At 57.2% G+C, this 23,048-nt stretch overlaps 1 protein-coding gene across 4 annotated transcripts in view; it reads left to right on the plus strand.

The window, feature by feature from the left end:
- TTC7B (tetratricopeptide repeat domain 7B) overlaps nucleotides 1-16,514 on the plus strand; it is a 247,880-nt gene extending 231,366 nt beyond the window's left edge. For all 4 annotated transcript variants that reach the window (XM_032344681.1, XM_032344682.1, XM_032344683.1 and 1 more), the window contains one exon: nucleotides 15,549-16,514. In XM_032344681.1, coding sequence (XP_032200572.1) covers nucleotides 15,549-15,770 — 222 coding nt within the window. In that variant the 3' untranslated portion in view covers nucleotides 15,771-16,514. The remainder of the gene's footprint in view (nucleotides 1-15,548) is intronic.
- The last annotated feature ends 6,534 nt before the right edge of the window (nucleotides 16,515-23,048 follow it).

The raw sequence follows: 23,048 nt of genomic DNA on the forward strand, positions 1-23,048 counted from the left end.
GAAAGTAGGCTCAAAGCACTGTATTGCTGAATGATTTTTTTGGAGACTAACTGGGAGAAGACAAAGCCCCCAGCCCCATTTTCCCGGATGTCAGAGATGTTTGAGAGCATGGTTCCGCGGATGCTCTCAGCCCTCCCCCAGTCAAGCTACTCGATCACCGTAGAAAACATCTCTCTTCTCTCCCTGTCCGCCTCCTTTAACCCTGAAGAGCTTTTGTGCTGCCCCCTGCCCCCCAGCCGTCAAGGTAGCAGCATGCTTGGCCAACAAACTGGGTGGATTGTATGGCACCAGCGTCTCTTGCGTCATCCGTGGTCCCCCCCACCGCTGTGCCTGGGCCTTCTGCAGCTCCCGCCCGTTAGCAGGTGCAGGCGGTGCGCGGCGCCCGCAAGCCCGCTCTTCTCTTTCCCCAGCCCTGCCTGCAGTGACGTCATGGGGAGCTCGAAACCAGCCATGGCGGGAGTATTTATACCATGGAAACTGGCAAGCACTCCACATCAGGGCCTTTTCGTTTCTTTCAGAGAGCCAGTATACCAGAACGCCACTGGACTCACAGATCTAGATGGTTTCGTGAGGGAAAGAGGACGCAGAGGAAGCAAGAGGGTATCAGCACAGAAGAACACCAGTGTCCCTGACTCAGGACATCCGGGGTGGAGGGTGCTCGTGGCACAGACACAGTGGAGCTCACCTTGTCCCTCTAGAGAGAGACGGAACAGCTGAGCGGAGGCTCGGGGGAGAAAGAGCGAGACACAAAATTGCCCGGGCAGGTGGCAGGAAGGGGACCGTGGTTTGAAACAAAAAGACCTCCATTCGAACACTAGCTCTACCATGCATTCATTCGTTGGCAATTTGTATGGCTTTGGACATGTTATTTAACCTCTGTCACTCAAAAGTAGAAATTCCACCCTAACAGAACTGTCGTCAAGGTCGAACATGGTTCTGAGCACCTGCCTGGAACATCAGGTCTACCCAGCAGCTGCCAGTCTTCTCGGCCTTCCTCCTCGCAAAACAGTGTGGCTTCGAGAATCACGGGTGAAGTGAAGAGGTCGCCTAGAGGCCATGGGGATGGACATTAGGCCTCCCCACGGTTCTGCTCTTCCTCACTCGTTGAGATAAGGAGAGGGCAGTACAGAGAGCCAGGGGTGCCCAGGTGTGGGACAGGGAGGCTGAGGCCTCATCCCCTCAGCCCTTTGCAGCCGCAGCCCCCGAGCAGGTCACCCCCTGCTGCAAGCAGCCATGTCTGTGGACCCCAGGGAGCAGCGTTTAGCATTACCCTTTCCTAAATCCATGCGGCATGGAAGGCCTGCGTGCTGCACCTCGAGGGCCATACTTGCTGTTGGCTAACGTTTGCAGGCCCTCTCGGATGGGTCTGGAGCTCTGCGCGTGGGCCTGTGGCTTGGGAGGAGGCTCGATGCTCCTCACTGGCCAGGCCCACCCAAGAGCAGGTGGCCAGTGTGCGTTCAGTCAGCCCCGAGAGCCTCCGTCCTGGGGAGTGGGCGCATGCCCGTGCTCTTCCCTTTAGGGCTGCTGGGGGATTTCAGAGGAAATGACTCTAATCTTGATGCTGATTTGTTCCATATTGAAGTGGCCAGTGATAAGAGCTCAATTGTGTTGGAAAAGAAAGTGCCAGGCTGAGTCCCTGTCCCATTTCCGCAGCAGCCATGCGGTTCCCTGCCAGCAGCTGCTCCCCGCAAGTCCCCAGCCCGTCTGCCATTGTCACTGTTCCAGTCCAGGGACAAGGTCTAGGGGCCCCCAGGGAGAAAATCTTGGCAAAGGCCCAGGAGTAAAATTCCCCATTTCTGAGCAAACTGCCTATTTTCTTCTCTCACTCGATGGTAGCGTCTCTCGGCTCTGATGGATGCCATGAGGATCGGAATGGGGGGCAGTCAGGGCGGAGCAGGAGCACTGCCCAGTGAGCCCCGGGCTTGCCTTGCTGCCTGCATTCTGTTTTGTTAGGTTCTCATGTCATTTGTGGAAAAAATTTTTCCAAGGCTTATCGATTGCAGTCCTCTCTCCATCAGAATTATCTTATCATTTTTGTTTGTTTCTGTTTCAACGTGGAAAAAAGAGCTGGTGCCAGACCCTGGCAGGGATGGGGAAGGCGCTTGCCAAAGTGACCGCATCCCCCGTGGCAGGTAGTGAATCAGCAGCGTTTGTGTCCCAGCGCGTCGTCAAGAGAACTGTTTGTCTCTAGCAGTGGCATGGCGTTGCCAGGGCAGGGCCAGGGGGTGTGGGGGAGCAGAGGCCCCTAGCAGAGCCTGTTGAACGGTCAGACCTGGGGTGCACCCTGGCTCTGTGTCATCCTCGCAGCTGCTGGTGGAGCCTGTGTGCTCCATGGAGCCCAGATGAGCCTGTGTCCCCGGGGGGCCTTCAGGGTTGGGGTCTGGAAGCCTTGCTGGCCGGCCCAGCTGAGGAGCGCACCTGCCACCCCACCACCCAGACAGAGGTGCACCTGGCCCAGAGCTGCAGGCTGGCACGGTGGCCAGGCGAGGTGTTCAGGTCCTTCTAGTGGACCCAGGCCTGGACTGGCGGGGGGCAATAACTCATGGCTGGGAGAAGGACACCCATGCTCCTGTCATCAGTGAGGGTCCACTGGGTTCTAAGACCACACAGGGTTATGGAGATGAGTCCCCAAGGCCCTGGCACAGTCCAGCAGCTGATAGCCCTTGCCCTCTGCACTGCTGGCTTCTTGAGTTTTCAGGGTTTCCTATAAATCCAGTGGTCGTCGGTACTGCCAGTGAGCTCATCTTCTGACACTTGCCCACACTGGGTCAAGGTGTTGCCAGCCATGGCTGCCTTTCAAGTGTCAGAAGCCACGTGGCGTGGCCCAGCGCCCCACAATGCCCCGGCCAACTCAGCGCCAAGGGAAACCGGGATCCCAGGGCCACTGCCCGGGCCTGTGTCGGCCTCTCCTCCTCCAGAAAGGCCCCCACCCTGTCCTTTCCTGGTATGCTGTGAGCAGTCTTCCCCACAGGCTGCAGAAAGAGATGCTACCCTATAGCATTTTCTGCTTGTTTCTCTAGTTGACGCTCAAGTTCTGAAACCAGAGGTGCATTAGGTGACCCCCAGATTACTTGATGGAGAAAGATTTTACCAAACCCGAGACTTGTCATCTCGAGCACGTGCTCCACCGCTTTGTGTTCCACACTGGAAAAGTGAGGCAGAGAGAAGCTCCTGCCCAAGCTGGGTGCTTGGGGCTGGGCCGCGGAGCAGGCTGGAGGCTGTGCGCCCCCCACCAACCGTCAGGAGGCCCCCCAGCCTGTGCTTCTACTCCAGGGAAAGCCAGGACTTCTCCGTGGGAGTAACTGGGACAGGCTTTTGCCATGTTTGGTGATAAGTGGTCAGAAAGAAGTGCAGGACACCCCGGTAAAAGGCGTGACACATTCCCCTTGCCCCCACCCACCCAGGCCTGATCAGGGTCTGTCAGGGTCACTGGGAAGGACACCCAGCCCCTGACCTCAGAAATGGGACAGGGGTTTCTAGGACTCTCCCATGCTCTGGCCCGGAGCTCTGGCTCCCAGCAAGCCCTCAGCTCAGCGCTGTGGGGGGACATGTGTGGCTATTCTCCAGAGGGTAGAGAACCTCCAGCTGGGGCCTTTCAGACACGTTGCCCCACCAGAGCTCTGGGTCGTCTCTCCCTCCGCGCCCGCCCATCTCCATCACTTCACGGGGAGCAAATCGTCTGCCTGCGCTGCCCTTCTCACCTGTGGAAGCCAGGGTCCCGGGACCCCAGGGCAAAGCTGGGCCTGAAGTTCACTCAGAGCTTCCCCGTGGCCCACACCTCACTGGCTGGGGTGGAACGCCATTCCCCCCACACCCACCTGGGGAAGCAGCAGCCTCCCAGAGGGTTGGAAGACTGGGCCTCGGCCTCCAGGGAGTGATTAGCTCAAACTTTCCACCGTGGGGAGGCGCTGACTTCCAGGCCGCCCTGTGCCATTGTCCCTGCCTGACTCGTTGCTGGGGATAGTAGATAAAAATAAATAAATAAGTCAGCCTGGGAGATGTAGAAATAAGTCAACAGGAGTCTCTTGCCCATTACCGATGGAAAAGTACGAGCAAGGGGAGCCGTGTTTGCACCCACAGAAGATGCTGACTGGGATATGGCCGGTCCCACAGCACGAGGGCCAGCTGTGGCTCTCTCTCATCGAAGTAGACTTAGCTAATATTCACATCCACGCGGAGCCTCGGAGCGAATACTGCAACAACGGGCATGCAGTTTAAATGGCAAATTAGGGGGGTGGACAGGTGGAGAATCATCTGGAATTTTACCAAGAACTGACCCAAGCGTCAGAGTAAGGAGGATGCCCAGCATCCCTGTATGTTTCTGGGGACCCCAGGGCTTCCTCCTGTCCCCTTCTCCGCCCTCGCCAGGGTGCTCAGCCTGAGCTGCACAGAGGCAGACCTTCCCGCTGGTGTCCTTGTGTGCCGGACCGGCCTGGCCTGAGGTTTCTTCACTTAGGTCAGTGCGCCGTGCGGACCTGTAGAGGCGCTGATGCCAGGGTTTCTGTGCCGTGCTCGTGGAATTTGTGTGAGCCTTGCCCCGGGCTGCCATGGAGAGGAGAAGAGAGCTCACCCCACCAGATATGGGGATTCCCCGTTGCCCTTGGCCTGGTCTCCAAGGGCCTGCCTGAAGCAGTGTTTGGCCGCAGGGTATTAGCATGCAGATCAGAGTGATTCACCCCCCAGGGCTGGGGGTGGGGACTGTGCTTGGGACCGAGAGGGAGCAGCTCACAGGCTGCCTTGGAGAGGTTTCCAGGGAGGAGGCAGATGCCTTGTTAGCCTTTACAATGCTGAAGTCCAGTAGGGGCTCCAACATTGTTTTTCCTGACTAACAAAACCTTCACACCATTCATTCCAAAGGGCAAATAAAGAAAGGGAGTCAGAGTGCTAGATAGTGGGTTCTAGTTAGGGTGGGGGTTACTGCTGAGGGCACAGAGTACCCCATCTCTGATTTGGAGGGTGACCAGTTTCCTAAATGGTATCAGCACCGGCAGGCGTTACAGAAGGGGCAGTTATAGGATGAGCAGAGCAGGCCGAATGGAAGGGAGCTGGGCTGTCCTCCTCTGCACAGCAGGGTCCAGACTTGGAGGGACTGCTGGCGGGGCGCTACCATCCGGGCTGCCAGCATAGGGTTCTGGATAGGGTGGGCTTTATTCCTGTCATGCCCCTGTGAGCAGCCCTGTCAGCCCCTCTCAAGCGAGGTCCCGTGGTGCTCACCCAGGTCTGGAGAGATCCCAGTCTAACCCCACTGGAGTGCGGCAGCCACCACCTGGGAGAGGGACCTGCAGAGCCCAGGCAGGCTGATGGAACTGGACAGGAAAGTCACATCCCCAGAACTTCGCCCCCAAAGAGGATTGCTTCCCAGCAGCTCCGCCCAGAGCCAGCTAACCCTAAGAAGTCGTCTTAGAATGTGTCTCTTGGTCCCCTAAATACCCACCACCCTCCAGAGACCCTGGTCCCCTGACCTAGAGAAGGAGCCCTGAGCTGGCCCTTTGGAACCCAAGACCCAACTTGGCCTCCCTCAAGCTGGGTGACTGAGCCCGGTGCTTGCCCGCCCAGGACCGTTTTCTCATGTCTCTGTCATCAATAAGGCCCTTCGCAGCTGTGACTGCCCACAGGCCCGTCCACACGAAGCTTTTAGAGGCTAGAGTAGCTATGTGGCCGTGAGCCAGCCACCCCGACTCTGAGCTCCAGTTTTCTCATTTGTTAAGAAAAGGGCGTTTTATGTCTTTGAAGATGTGCTCCCTCCTCCTTCCAGCAGGCCTTCCTGTTCTAGATGCTGGGCCTCCGCAGGGCCACTCGGCCCTGTCTGGCTCAGAGAGGGCAGGGCGCAAGACCGGAGTGACGGTCTATGCCACTGAGCTCCCAGCCCTCAGCGTGCTGGGGTCAGAACATCCACAGGTGCTCGTGAAGTTTACGGAAGGGAGGAAAGAGCCAGAAGCACTTGTGGTTATAGTCAACCCAACAGACCCACGCAGCCTGGGACCCGGGTGCTGTTCCTGAGCCCAGTCCGTGATCTGGGCGGAGGGCCAGCCCTCTGGGGAATACATCTGCGCTCCTCTCAGCCACCCCAACCACGCCCCAGACACGTTTCCACAGCAGGGCCAGGCTGGGGGTCGCTGGTGCTCAGAAGCTGCTGGCAGGCTGGCTGTGTCCCTCCCTCAAGGTCCCAGTGATCCCTGGCGAGTGTCCTCTACAAGCCGCCGCAGCACGTGGATATTTTGGCACCAACACTGAAGTACCCAGTTTCAAAGAAATGAGGCCGGAGGAAATTTGGGGCCAAATTGGGATTTCTGCGTGAAATCCATGCGAGGCTGGGCAGGCCCTTTGGCTTACGGCCACACTGCCCCCATTTCTCACTGCTGGCATGTTTCCTGCCTGACAGCCTGTCGCGCTTCTATTTGCAAAATTAGCTTCTCCAGAATATTCCTAACCATTCTGGAGGAGAGACGCCTTTGAAAAGATGCTGCCAGTCACCCGCTTTACGAAAAGGAAAGCCACACTCACACTGTCTTGGAGCCTGATGGCTCATCCTTCGGGGGCTGTGCTCAGCGGCAGAGTTCAGTGAGGTGGGGGAGGGGGGTGAGGGTGGCCTGCGTTTACCGTTCCTCTAACGCCCTGGACTGCGTGTGCATGCGTGTGTGTGATTCTGGAAGCTTTCTTCACATCCTGAAGGACTGTCTGGTGAAAAGGAGAGGGGAGGGGACCTTTTCCACATGACTCCAGAGGACTCAATGAATATCAGAGTGGGAATTAGACAAAAAAGCCTAGTTAGGGCTTCACATTTTTAACTGACAGTTCATACTGCCCACTAATGGTGTGGGCTGCCCGGGGTAGTGGTGAGCTCCCCGTCACTGGAGGGAGTAAGCCACAGTGGGAGGCTGCCAGTCAGAGACTGCAGCAGGAGCTTGTGCGTCATAAAGCAGAGGCCCTAGCCCCCTCCTCACCCCGAGGAGCTTTGCTTCCATGGATGGTTGGCTGCTGGCTTAGAAAAATAAGAGGTTTGGGGAAAATTGAGTTTTGTTTCCTTCCGAGTTGAGTTCAGTGCTAGAAAGGCCTGGTCTCCAGAAGGCATATTTCTTCAAATAAAGCATTTGACCTGGAAAAGGGGCCCCGGGGGAGCACAGCCTCCCACAGCCGTCAGATACCCTGAGTGAACAAAGATACAGACAGCCTCTCAGGTCATTCCCTGGGTGGAGGGAATGGAAGGGCTGGGGTCTTTGCTTCCCCGGTTCTGGAATCCTCAGCTCCAATTCACAGCACACCGCAAGGGAAGGCCTCCAGGGGGTGTCTGTCCTGCCCTCAGCCCCCAGGCCTGCCCAGCTGCAGACTGGAGAACACATTGCCGTAGTGCCCACCTCTGGCCCCACCACAGCTGGAGCAGGGCCAGCTACCATGGGGGCCTGACTTCCTCTCTCCTCGTCACAGAGAGTCCCTTCTCAGTGCAGCCTGTCCAGCCACTGGCCCTTCCCCAGGAGCTGCTCAGCCCACGTCTCCCTCTCCCCTTTGTCCCTCAGCCTCTTCCTTCCTGCTCTTCAGTCCGAGTCCTTGGTACAGGATGGTAAGGCCCTTTGCTCGAAAGGTTAAGTGGTCTCATGAATGTCCTGTCTTTGCATGAGGGCCAGGTGAGGTGGACGGGACTTGGAACCCGGCTAGCGGCCGTGGCCGCCACACACGAGCCTGCTCTCTGTGGTTAGACGGGCGTGAGTTTGCAGGGAATGATTGGCCTAAGCCTTTGTGGAAACTGAGCCAGAACAAAGTAAAATGGCCAAAATGAAAAGACCAACTCTATACCAGTCCTTACTCCAGATTTCCGACCCGCTGACCCTCCAGGAGGCCCTTCCCCAAGTCGCTCTTGACTGACTGAGCAAAGAGGGCTGAATTGAAGTGTGTGAGCCTCCCCTGGCTCCAGAGGTTCGGCAGGCAGACGTGTGTAAGGGCTATAGGGACAGTGATGACCTTGGCGTCCCCCAGGACACCTAGCATCTGAGCCCTTAGGAGCTCCTGGCCCGGTTAGGCAGGCCCTTCCAAGGCCAGCGTCGTTGGCCAGGACGCACACACTCAGCCCCCTGGCAAGGCAGTGTGCATTTCTGAACGCTCAAAACACACAGAAGGGAAACATAAAACAGAGCTTGGTATAGACCAGACCTCCCCCAGAGCTGCCGGAACCCAGGTAGAGAAGCTGAGCCCCGCCCCCGCCCCAACCTAGTGCGTTTTCAGCTCCTTTTGGAGGCATTGTTGGGAAGCAGGGCGGGGCTCCTGCTGCCCCCTCGGCTGCGCCCACAGAATGCCAGTGCTGGGAACTATCAGTGCCTTTGAGCCTCACAGGGAAGAAAGGGCCAGGCCCGGGGAAGGGAGGCAGTGGGCAGCCCCTCACCTGGCCTTCCCGCCTCGGCTCCAGGAAAGTCTCTGCGGAGCCCTCAGCTCCCGTGGCCTTCTCAGGGCCGCCCTGCCTGGCAGGCTATTTATATTCTGGTTTGACAGGAAAATCGCTCTGAGAGCACAGCCACTACCACCGGGCCCCCGTCTGACGGATTGCATCCTCAGGAAGGAAAAGGCAAATCCTGACAAGACTCAGGGGCTAGCGTGCTAGTTTCCTCAGTGATGCTTCTGCTTCAGCTAATGCACACTCCAGTCCCGCCCACCCACAACATCTGGGGAGGAGTGGGAGCCCACAGGAAGCCCTTGTTCCTTCTCGGGGGCCCTAGGGCTGAGGGCCGAGTCAGAGTACAGAACGTGGGGGTCACAGACTCGGGGCCATGCCCCGTGCCAGGCACCACACCAGGCCCCCTCCTCGGCCGCTTCAGGGATCTAGCCCTACTCTGGCCTTATGCGAGGCTCATTTCCTCTCTGACCCTCTGTTTCCTCATCTGTGCCAGAGTGCCCGGCCAGAGAGTCAGTAGAGTCTGCAGAGGGTGCTGGGGTTTTCTTCAGAAGCAGCGTCAGATCTGTGGTGCATGGCCAAGTACCTGGGGGGGAGGCCGTGGCAACCGACTGGGAGCAGAGCACCTTCCCCTGTGGGGCTGCTCCCCTCCCCCAGATAGCTGCCATCGCTCATGTCCCCCGAAGGCAGAGGAGGCTCCGGTGCAGGGGTTCTGATGGCGGTGTGGACGGGGTGACCTGAGGCCAGGACTTCTGTGCACACTAGTTGAGAGCACTGGCAGGAAGTCATGCCCACCTCTGTCCTCCCCACCCTCGCACAGTGTCCCACGCCTCCGCTCATCCGTCTTTCCGTCGGTTCACCAGATGCGCACCAGGAACCTCCTCTGTGCCACTCCCACTCTGGGGGCTGCGTGTGCAAGGACGAATCAGATGGTCCTTGCTCGTACCGAGAACTATCCAGAGGGACATGGGGCTGGCAGTGAAGGGTCTTGCAACCGTGGGCATCCTGGAAGAGCTTCCCCTCCCCTCAGTCGGTACGGGTGACGGTGATGGTCATCCTGCCAATCAAGGTGACCCTTCACCGGAGGTTTACTGAGCACTTTACGAACTTGCTGTCATTTGGGCCTCACGACTGTCCTGTGAGTTGGAAGTTGTTCCCTTTAGACAGACAAAGCGTCTGGGACCCAGAAGTCGTCCAGGTCACTGGTGGAGCTGGTGCACACCCTGTCCCAGGGAGCCTCAGGCCACACTCTTAACCTTCACTCCAAACTCTCTAAGAGAATGCCAGGCCTTTCCCCTGTGCTGCGCGGATCCTCTGGCCGTTGCCAGAGATCTTTTGAACCCTTCACCTGGGTCCTGATCCCCCAGCGACAAGCCGTCTCTGGCCAGCACAGCCATGCCCAGGCTTCAGCCAGCCTGGCAGCTCTGTCATTGTCCCAAAGGGTGACAGGCTGGGGAAATGCGCTTTGCTTTAGCTGCCATCACAGTCCCAGGGTCCTAACAACAGAAGTCCCACCAAGGGGGACGACCTCCCCCACCCCGGCCTTGGTAGGTCCAACGGCCTCTGCAAAACCCAGGCCAGCTCTGCCATGGCAAGGGCAGCTGCTGGCCTCTGCTCCAGAAGCCGAGAGGGGTGCCCATAGGTAGGGTCCGTGGCAGGAACCCCTTGAGGCAGGGCAAGCATGAGGGGTCACCCGTCCCCACCCTGCTGCCCAGGGTTTGATTTCTGGAACATCCCGCCTGGGGAAATGTGAGAGCCACAACCAAACCGCTGCTTGATCCCCAGCTAGAGCTGAGCTGCAAGACTGCTTTTCAGCGGCAGCTCGACGCTCAGGAAGGACGCTTCCTTGCAGGGATGTTATCTCTCGGTGCCCATCCCCCTCCAGGGACCAGCAGTGGTCCGCGACATGCCCTTGAGCCCAGCCAAGGGCTGACTTGGCATTTGCGCAGAGCACCACAGGGAACGCCTGAAGTCTCCCAGGGGAGCTTTGGTCCTATAGCCTTTGCTGTGGGTCACCGGACCCAAGGCTGGAGCAGGAAGCCTGTCCACGGCATGTGGCAAGGTCTTCAGTCCTCAGGCATCAATTATCTCTCTCTCTCTCTTTTTCACACACACACACACACACACACACACGCACGCACGCACGCAGGACATGAGTGAGGAAGAGGCTAATTGTCCTCAAATTAGCCAAGTCCATTTTGTCTCTTTTGAAATAACAGGTTTAATTTCCTCCCTTACTTCCAATTTGGTACAGCACCAAGATCTCGTTTGTACAGAACACCTGATTATAATAATCACCAGCTTGGGAGGCTGTCTTCATTTGTGTCCAAAGGGACAAATAAGATACCTGTGGGTGGCTCCCCTCCTCCAGGAAGACCAGCCCTGCTGGCTCCTCACCTGTAGGGTTCAGGAACACCAGGGTGGAGAAGGCGGGGAGCCTGTTTGCACAGCCTCTCCCGGGGAAGGAAACGATCTGGTGCGAGGAGCAGGCATGAACCATGCGAGTTCACGTCTCAAGCTAGGCCACTTGCTGCCGCCAAGGGTCTTAGGTCCTTGGCACAGCCCAGCGCCTGGCATGCAGCTGTCGCCCGGTCTCGTTAGGATTTGCGTGGGACCCCAAGCTTCCAGAGCAGCCTTGCTCCTTGGCCTCCTCTCTATCCCCATTACGTGGCCAGGATCTGGACAGTCACTCAGTGGGGTTGGGGATTTTGACATGGGGGAGAAGGTGGGTTATTCTGGTCTTGAAATATGTCAGTCCTGGAAATCTCTGTTTCCTTTCAGCCTGGGGGCTGGGAGCCAGACCCAAGCCTCTGGGTAGTCTTGCCTAAGGTCAGGGGCGGGGGAGGTACAGTGTGGCCTGGGATCTTGAGGGAATGACAATCAATAGGGCTTTGAACAGATGGTCTAGAGCTCCAGCAGGAGGGGCCAGACAGACCAGGAATGGTGACATCAGAGAGGTGGAAGGGGGCTGGGGATGCATCCTGCAGAAATGCATGGGCTTTCTGGGGTCTGTACTACAGTAAGATCCAGCCAGAAGTAAGAATAGTCAAATTCGAGCCTCAGGAGTCAGGCCTTTGATAGTTGGAGAAGAGAGGAAGCAGGGCGCATAGAATTGGAAAAGGTGTCAGGATTCTTTTTTTTTTTTTTAAGGTGTCAGGGTTCTAGTGCATAAGAGCACCACAAAGCTAAGGAGGGCCTCTCACAGCTCACCAGGGCTTGGTGGGGGGAGCTGACAGCCAGGTCCCAGCCCACCTCTAGCCAACCTGCCAGCAATGGCTCAGACCCCAACCGGAGCTTGTCCTGGTTGATCCCATTATGTGACTGATTTCTGAGCGGCTCTTGCTTGCTGGGGCACTGGGCAGAGGCTGATTTTTCATTCCCTTGCCAAGCCTGAGCTGGCAGCCCCTGGCAAGCGTCTGATGTCTCCCTGAGCAGCTCCAGCTTTAGGAATTAATTCCACTAAACAGATTGCTCAGGAAGCTTCAAGGTCATCTGGAAAGGATAGCCTGTTTCTACATTAGGAATATAAGTCCAGGTATATGGGCTGGAAATTTCCAAGCCCATGGGAACCCTAGAACCCTAGAGAACATGAAGATCCCCAGCTGCCCAGTATGGAGGGTGCTGTCAGATTAGCCCGTGGGCTGGTTCTCTGCAGGCATTTTTCGGGTGGGTAGGCTTGGCCCCTGCTGTATACCCTGGAGCCCCCAGGATAAGCTTTAGCCAGATTCAGCAGCCTGCCATGTTCTATACCAAATTCCCAGCAAAAAGGCTGGTGTCCTTGTCCCCACTCCAGCAGGGTGGGTCAGGTCACTGCTGCTGAGAGTAATGACCTCTGGGTCTTGCTGGGCCCAGGCCTTGGCCCTCCTGGGTCACCACTTGCCGTTGGCCCATTTTCTGGCTAACAAAACCCTGCAGTCCTTTGGCACCTACATCCACCCCAAGCCTCAAGATCACAGCCTGGCTGTGGGCCACTGAAGGGAGACAAGGAGCCCTCCTAGCCCTTGAGTGAATATGCAGGATGATCTCCAGGCATCCCCTGGAGAGGAACCACGCCTGCATCACAAGCATGGGCAGGAGATCCATGGTTGGAGAAATGAAAGGGAAGACCCACCCAGCAGATGCCCATTAGCTGTTGCTCAGCTGTAACTGGGTTAGTGCCCCAGGGGCTCCAGGCTCCTCTCTTAAAGGGACAGAGGCAGCAGTGAGCCGGTGAGCGGGTAGGAAGGTGTAGAGGGGAGCACAGGGCTTTTGGCCTCAGGCAGGCCTCGGCTGGCCTGCAGCTCCATACTCATTGGCCCTGTGACCTTGGCCAAGACCCTTGGTCTGCTGAACCTTGTCTCTTTGTATCTAAAGCAGTGGGAATGTGAGCTGAGCCCAGTACATGTGCCTAGCCTCGCAGCTGATGGGGAGAAAACACTCCTTGTAGAGGCGGAAAAGAGTGCAGGCCAGGCTTTGTGGCAGGACCTAAATTCTGTTCTCAGCCTGCAGCCAAGAAACCAGGGATGCCTCTTTCCATCTCCCCAGGGGGCTTGTCCCTCATCACCCTTTTGCCCAGCACACCCAGCGTGGGTGGTAGGGCCACTCAGAAAAGGGTTGTGTGTATTCAATAATGTGATGCAGGGACAAAGTCACATCTCCAAGAAGTGGGGTAGGGCGACTCTTGTCATGGTCATGCCTCTGTTCCTGCCACCGCCCAGAACCCCCTCCCACCTCTTACTTCTCTTTTGGTTGAATGGGAAGGTTCTAGAGTGAGCTCAAGCTGATGACCTCCCCTGGAAGAAAAGAGGCAGGAGCTCGTTGACTTTCAAGTCCTGTTGCACACCTCCTAGGGAAGTCCTGTTCTCTCTGCACGGCCGCTATGATTGAGAAGTGGGCACCGAGCTCTCCAAGTGTGTCTGAGGGAGGGCCAGAGTGGGGACAGCACCCCTCCAGGAGATGGAGGTGCCTACTTACTCCTCCCTCCCCCACCAGGACTCTGCACCGAAATGGATTTCAGGCAGGCCCTAAGAGTTAGCATATGAGGGTTCTAGCCTAGCACGGTAGTAGCTGGCCTGGCGCCCGGGGCCGGGGACTCAGCCTGGAGGAGCCGTAGTTGACTCACCCACAAAACGGGGGAGTGCATGGGGAGATCTCCCCACCATGTGGTAGGCGCTCCTCGACTGCGGGATCTTTGTCCACAGCAACAGAAGCGGGCCTCGCGGCCGGACGGGAATGTGTGCTCTATTATCACCATCCATCGTCCGGCCAGGAAGCCAGGTCTGTGCTGGACATCTGTCCCTGCTCTCGGTACACAGTTCCCCTGGGGTCCTGCTTCTGCTTGGCTGTGGCGCCACAGGCCTTGCACTCCACCCGGGTCACCCTCATGGAAGCACTGGACAGGGGCTCCGTGGAACCAGCTTGACAACCATTTGGAGATTCTTCTTCTGGAGCAAATTTCCCCCAAAGTGGCCTGACTGGGTCAGAGGATATGCCTCTTTTTAGGTTCTCCAAATACCCTGCAGATTATATCCCCACAGGGTCGTGTCCCTCTTGGAGCCATAAGCAGAGCGTCAGGGGTTGGTCCCCTGCCTCCCGCTCTCACATCAGCATGACAGTGCGGTCCGCTGCTGGTCTCATAAGCACAGAACATTCCTTATTGAAACCTGCATCTCTTTACCAACAGTCGGGGTTACATACTTTCCATGTCTTTGTCTGCACCTTTTAGAGGACAGCTGTGCATCTGCAATTACAACTGTCTAGACAGTTCTTTAACTTCGGAAATTTTTTTCTTTGAAGAGAAGTTTTTAGTTTAATTGGATTCGTTGAACTTGAGTGTTGGGCTTTTGGGGGGTTTTTTGTTTTGTTTTTGTCACTTCAAAGCTCTGAAAATCATCCTTTCAGAGAATTGACATGTTCAGTTCCACTCCGTTAAGTAGTTGCTCTGGATCTCCGGAGACAGGAACCTGCGTGGGTCTCTTCTGGGCTGGACACGAGCCAGCTGACCCTCTCTCTCCCTGTCACTGCTTTGAAATGCGCCATTCTGTCAGGGTGCAGGGGTGCTGTCTGGAAAGATGTTCTTCTTGGTGTGATTTAGCAAAGGGAGTGGGTGCAACCTCAGTGTCAGCCCCGCGAGGGAGAGACTGAGTAAATGAAAGTCCATCGTTGGATGAAAGGGGGCAAACCCATCAGTCGTAGGGATGCACGACTCGGAAACAGGGTTATGGCAAAATATTTGGCGACCAACACTTGCATCCTAATTAAAACTGTGTAAAATGGAGGCACCTGGGTGGTTCAGTCGGTTAAGTGTCTAACTCTTGATTTCAGCCCAGGTCATGATCCCAGGGTCATGAGATGGAGCCCCATATCGGGCTCCAAGTGACGCGTGGAGTCTGCTTGAGATTCTCTCTCTCCCTCTGCCCCTCCCCCTGCTCCCGCTCTTTCTCTCTTTCTCTTTCTCTAAAATCAATCTTAGAAACAATTAAAATAAAGCTGTGTAAGACAACAGCTGTGCTTGAGGTGAGCAGGGTGCAGTAAAGGCAGGGGCAATGAAAAAAAAGTTGTGTTCTAACCATGACCACCAGCAATGCCACAAATGACATTTCTCTAGGTTAGAAAAACCGTTAACGGGGCGCCTGGGTGGCTCAGTCGTTAAGCATCTGCCTTCGGCTCAGGTCATGATCCCGGGGTCCTGGGGTCAAGCCCCACATCAGACCCTCTGCTCAGTAGGAAGCCTGCTTCTCCCTCTCCCACTTCCCCTGCTTGTGTTCCCATTCTCGCTGTGTCTCTGTCAAATAAATAAATAAATAATTTAAAAAAAGAAAAGAAAAGAAAAACCATTAGCAGCCAGAATGCCCAGGGCAGCAGCCCATGGGGTCAGTACAGACTGGCCATCCTGACGGCTTCACTCCTGGGCATTAAGTACTCACCCGAACCATGTGAAATTGCCGGTTTTTTATCTTTCAAAATGGCCAAACACGGGCCACTTCATATGTAGTTCAAGCGACTGTTGGAACGATTGCCCACAAGCACAGGAGGAGCTTGAACTTACCCTGTGTGCCAGCCCGGTAGAGATCTATGCCCGCCTCCCGGAAGCGTGCAGGAGCTCAAGGACAGGTAAGAGCCTAGAGCTGCGGAGCCCCTCTGACTGTCTGTCTGTCTGTCTGTCTGTCTGTGTCCCCGACGCCTGCAGGCCCTGATCCTTCATCAGCTGGGCCGCTACAGTCTAGCAGAGAAGATCCTCCGGGATGCGGTGCAGGTGAACTCGACAGCCCACGAGGTCTGGAACGGGCTGGGCGAGGTCCTGCAAGCCCAAGGCAACGACGCGGCGGCCACTGAGTGCTTCCTGACGGCCCTGGAGCTGGAGGCCAGCAGCCCGGCCGTGCCCTTCACCATCATCCCCCGGGTGCTCTGAGCAGGCGCCTGCCAGCCTCACTGCCGCTAAGGCCCCCAGGCCCCCCCCCACCCGCCCCGGGCGCCCCCCGCACCGAGGCCATGGAGGAGCGTGCGACTGGCCACACTGAGCTAAGCGAACGAGCCCCGGTCCATTGCTCTCTCCACGTGCATTTCTGTTGTTGTGCTGACCAGCCCGGTGATAGTTTCTGAACCTACTGACATTGTTCAAAATGGATTATGTGCCATATTTTGTTAGTCGACATCTGCGTTTTAAAGTCAAATGATAATGGACTTAATCAGCAAATGTAGACGAATATATTCAAAGGTAAAATTCAGTGGCAGAGCAGATTATTTTTATCAGAGCTGTAAAGTAAACTCTCCTCCCCTACCATCCCCGCCCCAACCTCCGCCTGGAAACCAAATGTGAATTTTCCGTTTCCCACCTCAGTCCTAGTCCAAGCCAGGACACCAGCTGACGATCTCTTGGTTTTGTTGTCAGTAACTACACCGTGTGAATTCCTGTCCTCACTTAGAGCAAAGCCTGATGTGAGAATGTTTCTATTTCACCAATATATGCCTGTTACAAGAGAAGGAAATAGGAGCTATTTAAGTTTAACTTTTTTATGTGAATTCAGAGTTTATTTATCGATGGAAATATGTACAAAGAAGCTTCAAATGGAATATTTACCGACATTCCTTATACATGACAGACACTTGGCTAAATGGGAAGATGATGTTAATAATAAAACGATTTTTAAATGGACCCATGGCCCGTGTCGTTGGTGAAAGCCCACAGAGCCAAGGGGTTTAGGCTGTTCCTGGGGTGGGAAGCAGTGTGCACGGGGCACCTGCCCTGGCCAGGTCAGCCCTAGGCGCTGGGAGGGCCCCCTGACTGTCCCATGGAAATTCACCTTTCCCATCTCTCCTCTGTTGTCTGGGACTCAGGCCCGGGCAATCAATATCAGCGTTTGTGGGCACAGAGGCCTGGGAAGGAGCGTGTGACCTAAAGTGGCCCAATTAAAGAGGGAGCTGTAAGGAAAGGCTCTCATTCTCCTGCTGGACTTACTTTTTTTTTTTAAGGTTTTGTTTTTGTTTTTGTTTTTGTTTTTGTTTTTTTAAGATTTTATTTATTTATTTGTCAGAGAGATAGAGAGAACACAGGCAGGCAGAGCAGCAGGTAGAGGCAGAGGGAGAAGCAGGCTCCCCGCCGAGCAAGGAGCCAGAGACTGACTCCAGCAGAGTGGACAGTAAAGCACAAGGACCAGAGAGAAGCTGAGCGGACCTCTCCAGTTCCCTGCCAGCTCCCCAGGAAATGTGGGCGGGGGGCCTGAGTTCCGATTCAGAGGTTCCCCCGCCTGAGCTGAGCACAATCTTCCTGACTCACCAGCAGGCAGGCGTGAGGTCAGCTGAGGTCTGGGGAGGTAACTGTGCGAGCAGAGGCCACGGCCAGAGCAGGTGGGCACCCCAGCCTCAGCGTTGACGTTGCCAGGCAGCATCTGAGGCTGTAGATACACATCAGTCATGGAATTTTTGACGTGATACTCTGGCCGGGAAGGCCAGGCGCCCAGTGGGGTGGCCGTTCACACTGGTTGGAGCCAGCCTATGTAGGAGCGCAGGGAAAGGCCTGCCCGGATCAGGACCCGGAAGGCAGGCAGCTGGCGTGACCCACAAATCCTCCAGGCACGCTGCTGGCCATTCTCTCCCCAGCCAGCCCCATGCAGAGCCCTTCTGTCAGAAAATCCCATGCACACCAGCCTGCGCAGGGCAAGTGATATCTCCCGTCCTCCGGCCCACCATCCAGCCCCTCCACGGTGTCCCACTCCCTCCCCAGCTCCCCAGCCACATGGCTCAAAGACTGTGGGTCCAGCCAGGTTTGGGTATGTAGTTCAAGCTTGGCCAACAAGACCCCCGCCCGTCCCCCCACCCCCACCACCCCCACCAGGGCTTGTGTTCTGGGAATATTAGAAAAAACTCTTGCTGTTGGGTTTGCTATCCTGATGGGATGCAGCCTCGGCATGCTGCCGCCCGCAGGCACTGTGTGGGGCAGCCTGCCTGAGAAGGAGGCCAACACAGGAAAAGAGCACAAGGAGAGAGAGAGAGAGAGAGGCCAGGTCCCAGAGTCCTAGCTGGAGCACTGGAGCCCCAGACTTTTCCCTGTTGTGCTTGGGACAGCAGAGCAGGCTTCTGGGAGGGACCGTCACCCCCACCCATTCAGGAACTCTCCCCGAACCCTTAATCCCACCTGCTCCCCACCCCGTATTTTACTTCTCAGCGAGTCTTGTCCTTTCTGCCAGGATCCCATCTCCAATGGTAAGCCAGCAGCCCTCTATCTCTGGCCTCTGGCCAGACCACCGCAGGGTCCTCTCTGCCTCTGCCTTGGCCCCTGCAATCCTCAGGGCAGCCCTGAGCGTCCTGTGTCAGGTGAGGACTGGATCAGGCCTCTGCCCCCTAAACACGCAATGCGGCTTCCCCAGCTCACTCCTGGAGCCAAGCTCCGTGCTCCGTGCTCCCCAGGATCTGCAGAGCCTGACCCTGCCAGCACCCCTCCCCCGCCGCAGTCTCTCCAGGCTCCAGCCCTCCTCCGGGTCCTCTAGCCTAGGGCCCCCATGAATGAATGGAGGCATTCATTCATTTGTTAATAGATCAGGGAGCAGAAACTGAGTGGGTAAGAACCAGGACAGACCAGGGCCTGAGGGATAAACCTTTGAAAGGTGCCCTAGGCTGCCCAGCAGAGGCAATTTGGGGCAGCGGGATGTGGGAGACACAGTGTTTGATTTATTCCCCTTCGCTGGTCTTAGTCTCCTCATCTGTAAAATGTATTCATTCATTCATTCATTCGTCCATCAAAGAGTGTTTAGAACAGCAGACACTTACTATAGGCACCAAGGGTAAGCAGCACATATAAATGGGGCTTGTGTTTTTGTGGAAGACAATAGAGAAATATATAATACAGCATATGGGCCAGACATACATAGTGATACACGTACAGAAGGACATGGGGCATTGGAGTCACGATTTTATAGACATGGTCAGAAAAACCTTACACGGACGCCTGGGTGGTTAAGTTGGTTAAGTATCCAACTCCTGACTTCGGCTCAGGTCATGATCTCAGGGTCCTGGGATCAGGCCCCATGTGGGGTTCCGCACTCATAAAGTCTGCTTGAGATTCTCCCTCTCCCTCTCCCTCTACCCCTCCCTGCCATGCACATGCTCTCTCTCTAAAAATTTAAATAAGTCTTTTTTTTTTTAAAGAAAGAAAAGGTTCTGATAAGGCACCATTTGGCCGGAACTAGCCAGGTGCATCTGTGAGCAAAAGGCATCCCAGGAAGCTGGAACAGCAAGTTGCAAAGGCTCAGAGGTGGGAGGGGGACAGGGTGGTAAAGGAGGAGAGAACAAGAAGATGGGCCAGAGGGTGTCACGGGGGCCAGATCACATGGGGTCCTGTGGCCCACATTAAGGGTGTACATTAGCTTCCTGTGGTTGCTGTAAAACTTTAAAAATTACCACAAACTTAGTGGCTTAAAACAACTTACAGTTCTACCATTTTGGAGGTCTGTGTTGGCAGGGCTGTGTTCTTCCAGAAGGTTCTAGAGTCTGCTTCCAGAGTCTGCCCACATTCTTTGGCTCATGGCCCCACGTGACACCCCCTTTTCTCCCTCTGCTAGCATTGTTACATCCCCTCTTGCCTTCAGCCCCCTTCAGTCCTTCCTCCTGCCTCTCAGCAGGACAGCGGGGGGGACAGTGGGCGCAGCCGAACCACAGGGTGCTCTCCCACCTCGGAGCCCTTCGTGTCATCTCATCTGCGAAGCCCCTTCCGCTGTATAAAGTCACACGTTCACCGGTGACGGATGAGGAGGTGGACGTCTTTGGAGGAGGACAGACGTGACTAGCCTCCCACAGGGTGCCCGGAGGCTGCTGTGGTCCTCGAGGGGAACACAGCAGGGGTCAGGCCACGTGGTAAGGGGTGGTGGGACCGTGAATATCCCGAGGACGGAGCCAAAAGGATGCGCTCACATGTGGAAGCTGGCGCCCCCCTCCCCGACACGCAGGACTGCAGGTAAAGCAGATCCGCGAGGTGAGGAGGAAAGCGGGCGCTTGTTGGAGGCAAGTTGGCGTGTCAGACGCCTCTGAAGCCTCTGAGTGAGGGGCAGCTCTCGTCAGACGCGGCTGAGGACCGGCCGGAGTCCAAGACGACGGTGTCAGCGTGGGGGCCTCCGTGAGCCGGGTTGTGACGGGGCCGCCTCAGCAGCGAGTGTAGACAGAAAGGGAAACGCCAGGGCTGAGTGCCAGGCTGTGGCAAGGGTAATGGGCTGGGGAAATGGAGAGGGAACCACAAAGAAAGAGAAGCAGCTAGGAGGGAGGGAGGCAGAAGCAGGAGGCTGAGTCCCAGAAGCCGAGGAGGAGGGGCTCGTGCCCACAGGTCCAGCAGGGCGCGTCCGAATGACCCTTGGGTTTGCCAACGTGGAGGCGGGCGATGATCCTGGCAAGAGCGGTGCTAAGGACGGGGTCGTGTCCCCCAGGAGCCCTGCCCCCCACTGTGCCCATGTTTGGATAGAGAACCTCGGGAAGTAATTAAGGTTAAATCAGGTCCCATGTGTACCACCCTGATCCGATAGGGTTAGTGCCCTTGTAAGAAGAGACGGCTGAGACCTCACGCTCACTCTGTCCACCATGCGAGCATGTGTCCCCTGAAAGCCAGCTGGAGAGCTCTCTCCCCCGCCTGGATGGCCTGGAACCTTGACCTTGGTCTTCTAGCCTCTGGAACTGTCAGAAATAAATGTCTGTGGCTTCAGCCCCCCAGCCTGTGGCCTTTGAGTTAGGGCAGCCTGTTGGGATGGAGTAGTTGGGACAAAGCATTTGGAGTAGGTTCAAGAGTGGGGGGAAAGATGGCAGCGTAGACGTCTGTTTCAAGCACGTCTCGCCAAGGGGCATGGGGAAGGTAGGGGAGCTGGAGGGCTTGGGGTGTTTTTCCGATGGGCCCACACTCAAGTTGGCAGAGAGGCCCGCTGATGGACCCAGAGGGCGGAGGCGGAAAGTGCTGGAGCTGCGTCCCCGAGCAGCCGGAGGCAGCGGGCGGCTTCAGCTAGGAGCGCAGGTGTTTTCCTCGGGTAGAGCACCCAACCCCAGAGGCCGATGGACCTTGGGAATCCTCCCCCTGTGGCCCCCACTTCTCAGCGTCCTAGAGAGCAAGCTGAAGATGCGGAGAACACTGGACGGCACCCGGGGGTGGGGGGGTGTGGACCAGGGAGGGGAGGAGGAAGAAGGTGAAGGAAGAGAGGAGGCCAGCCCCCACCAGCAGAGAAGGATCTCGGGGATCTCGGGGATCTTGGAGGCCTGGGCTCTGCACAGCCTCAGGCCTGGGAGGGATGTGAGCTCCAGCGTCCCCAGGTGAGAACCAAGGCTTCCTGTCGGTGCCCTTACCTGTCTTCATGGCCTAAGGGAGCACACGCATGTGTCCGTGTCCATGACCGCATGGAACCACAGCAGAAGGTCGCTCAGAGCTACCTTGTGGTCCCACAGTCATCCTCGGGTGCCCCTGCCCTCTGCCAGGCGCCCTCTACCCCCGTTGGTGCAGGACCTCGGGGGCTTCTCACCCCGAACTGCCCCAGCGGCCCCAGCAGCCCCTCCCCAACACCCCCCCACCACCACACTTACACACCCCGCACGGCCAGGACCCATTACACTGGGCCATAGGGTGAAGGGGATTCCAAGGCACCCGCCGTCCCCACTCCCATCCGCACCCCAGCCTCCCCTACGGGGGGCCCCGGTGACGGCTCGGCTCCCCCTTCCCGTGTCTCCTCCTGTGTCCTTCGTGTTTTTATCTCCCCTCCACCTCTCGGGGTCGGCGGGACATGGGTGGTCGGGCTCAAGGGCATGAGAGGAACCGGAGAACTGTGACCAGCGCTCTCAGGCCTGTGCGTGCGGCCGGGCCCTCTGTGGGCGCTCTTGTCCTTCTCTGCGCCTTCCCTGCCCTCCCTGTCCCTCTCTCAGTTCCTCTCTCTGCTTCTTCCTGCCTCCTCAGAGCCAGGCACTGACTGCCCCCCACCCCAGACCTTGCTTGAGTCCTTCCAGGGGGCAGATAGGCCATTGGGAGGCCACAGGGGGCCGGTAGGTCCCCATGTCCCCCGTGCACACACAACGGCGGGGCTGGGGCCAGAAAGCTGACGCCCAGAGCTGCTATTCCTCCCGCCACTCCCGCCCCCGGCCTTCCTCCCGGACTTGTGGTCACTCACTTCCTGCTGCCCCCGCCCCCACCCCCCCCTCCGCAGCAGCTGGATGGGACCCGGAAAAGGACATCCTGCAAAGGTCTCCATAGGCAAGCATGGGCTCCTCCGGAAGGTCTTTTAGAGCTAAGCTGGGGCCCCCTTCTCAAGGCCGTGCCCTGGGAGACCCAGTCCAGCTCTGCGCTGGCCTGAATCACGATCCCTGTCTGGGCTCCGGGGTACAGTGGGGATAGACTGCGCTGCCCAGACTAACTTCTGTAGGGTATGTGGGGTGCCAGGCAGGGCACATATCCCGTGGGACCGCCATGTGGGGCTTTGGGGCCAGGCTGTAGCAGGGGGTCCGGGCCCTCAGTGGGGCTGGCTCCGGGGAAATACCAGGCAGTTCCGGGGTGCCTTCCGCAAGTGCATCCGGAGCTAGGAGCTCCAGCCGGCCATCTGGGCCACCCACAGCCTCCACAGCCCTCCCTGCCTCCTCCGTCTTCTGCTGGTTGGCCCCTGACCCTCCGAGGACAATAGGGTTTCCTGGTGACCACTGGGCTGTGGATCACACAGATCTGGCTGGAGTCCCAGTTCTGCATGGTGACGTCACCTCCGATGGAAAAGGGTCTCGAGCTCCTGTCTCAAAGTGGGGTGACACTTCCCCTCAGGGAGATATTGTGTGTGCTAGCACGATCTCTGGTCCGAGGGGCGCACCGCAAGGACTTGCTTCTGTCTTCTCTGCCTAGCACAGGGGGAGGGCTGAGCAGCCCGGAACACACCAAGCGGCCCTGGGCGGGCAGGGAGGGGATGTAGCGGCTCCCTTCTCCCCCTCCCACACACAACTATTTGTGGCAGAGCTGGAAGCTGCGCCATGATTCCCCCAGCGCGTCAAGAGTCCCTCTCTGTGGGGAGAAAGAGGTGAGGGGCCTGGGCTGGGGTCCCCGGGGTGGGACTAGCTGGTGGCCTCCGCCCTACTGTACCTCCTCGGCCCCACAGGGTCAACCAGTGGCCCTAGGTCTGGCCAGCCTGAGCAGGGAGGTGAGACCCAGCCCTGCCCTCCTGTGCTGTTTGCTGAGTCTGAATCTGGACCCTGA

Source organism: Mustela erminea, chromosome 5 (assembly GCF_009829155.1).
Source record: "Mustela erminea isolate mMusErm1 chromosome 5, mMusErm1.Pri, whole genome shotgun sequence".
Lineage (NCBI taxonomy): Eukaryota > Metazoa > Chordata > Mammalia > Carnivora > Mustelidae > Mustela > Mustela erminea.